Here is a 1,872-nt window from a genome sequence, read left to right as displayed (position 1 = left end):
AGACTCATCATACCAGCCAATGTTTTGCCTAGTTTTTTCTATTTTCATGTTCTCTACTGAAAGCAGCAGTACTCGGCGTGCTACTGCTGTAGCTCCTCTGCTTAAAAGTTCAACATGTTGTCAATTCAGAGATAATTTGATTGTTTAACTGAGTGACCATTGCCTTTCTCTCAAATCGAACACGTCGGGCCATTCTCCTCTGACCTCTGACATCATGGAGGCATTTTTTGCCAATCACTGGGTATTTCTCTTTTCTGGATACCTCTCTCTAAACTCTAGAGATGGTTGTGTGGGAAAATCCCAGTAGATCAGCAGTTTCTGGAACACTCATACCAGCCCATCCGGCACCAACTACCACAGAACACTCAAAATCATTTAAATTACTTTTCTACCTTATCCGAATGTTTAGTTCAACTTCAGCTGGTTGACTTGACCATGCATAACTGCACTGAGTTAATACCATTTGATTGGCTGATTAGATATTCGCATTAAGAAGCAGATGATTAGATGTACCTAACAGAGAGGCCAGTGAGTGTATTTATTCTGTACTTTTACTACAGAAAAGTATTGGCAAGAAGACACTGGGAGTTTATCTGATCTTCACAAAAGCCTCATTTTCTTTCCATAAGCTGTTTCTCCTCTGTTGGCAACCGGCATGTTGGGAAGCAGAGACTGTCTATAGGAACAAACTGTGACCACATTGCCACCATTGAACATGAGTTCCTTCATGCGCTGGGTTTCTGGCACGAGCAGTCCAGGGCAGACCGTGATGATTATGTCGAAATCATGTGGGACCGCATTACAGAGGGTATTGTTACTGTTATTCATCCAACCAAACTACAGTGTTTAAACACTGGATGTTCATCCTCTCATAAAGTTTTATCTCTTTATGTGGTGATTTCTTCATGACGTACCTGTTTACCCAAGAATTGTTATATGAGTACTTTTATAAGTCAGCAGTCTCTGACACCTGTTGATAAGCAGCATTTATGGTCCAAGTCATATGAATCATACAATAATAAGTAATGCAATGTCACAATGGATGAAACTGCAATGGTGCCTTTATGTATGTCCAATTTGCAGGTAAAGGACACAATTTTAACACCTATGATGACACCACCTCCAGCTCTTTGGGCGTCCCCTACGACTACAGCTCCATGATGCACTACAGTAAAACTGCTTTTAAGAACGGCATGGAGCCCACCATCGTCACCAAGATCCCTGCTTTCAGTGACATCATTGGCCAGCGTATGGAGTTCAGCGACAGTGACCTGCTCAAGCTGAACCGCCTCTATAACTGCAGTAAGATTCAGCAGTCAGTGCACAAGTACTATTTTATTTTCTCCATTATAAAAGTCAACTTGTCCTGCACCTGCAGTACTGATCTGTTCAACTTCATGTTTTGTTACATTCATCAATAATGATGTTCATGACATGGCTTGTCCCTTGATTTTTTTCTAGTTTATTGCGGTTCAAAGTGCTGCAACACTTGTTTATGTGTGTTTATGAAATCTGCTCTGCAGCTCAAGGTTCCACCTTTCTGGACTCGTGCGACTTTGAACGTGAAAATATCTGTGGTATGATACAGGGACAAGGGGATCAGGCCGATTGGGACAGGGTTACAACAGCTACTGGAGGGCCTGACACTGATTACTCCAACATGGGCAAATGCACTGGTGAGAACAATCTACTATGAAATGTATGAAAGGATAGGTTCATATTTTTACAATTCTTTCTTAAAACAATGTTCAGATACTTCTTAGTGTACCAAAATCTCCTCTGCATAGAACATTTGAAAAAATATCTTCATAGGAACATGTGAACATATTTAGTGTGGTCTCTTGTTTATGAGATCACACTAAACATTTTTTT

At 40.7% G+C, this 1,872-nt stretch overlaps 1 protein-coding gene across 1 annotated transcript in view; it reads left to right on the top strand.

Moving 5' to 3' along the window:
• Positions 1-1,872, top strand: part of mep1bb (meprin A subunit beta b) — an 8,024-nt gene that overhangs the window by 2,853 nt on the left and 3,299 nt on the right. Inside the window, 3 exon segments of the mRNA XM_013911584.1 lie at positions 521-808; positions 1,084-1,302; positions 1,524-1,676. Coding sequence (XP_013767038.1) covers positions 521-808; positions 1,084-1,302; positions 1,524-1,676 — 660 coding nt within the window.

Source organism: Pundamilia nyererei, unplaced genomic scaffold (genome assembly GCF_000239375.1).
Source record: "Pundamilia nyererei isolate P.nyererei 1_Seehausen unplaced genomic scaffold, PunNye1.0 scaffold00004, whole genome shotgun sequence".
Classification (NCBI taxonomy): Eukaryota; Metazoa; Chordata; class Actinopteri; order Cichliformes; family Cichlidae; genus Pundamilia; species Pundamilia nyererei.
The sequence above is the reverse complement of the archived record's forward strand: the minus strand, read 5'-3'. Positions and strand labels throughout refer to the sequence as shown.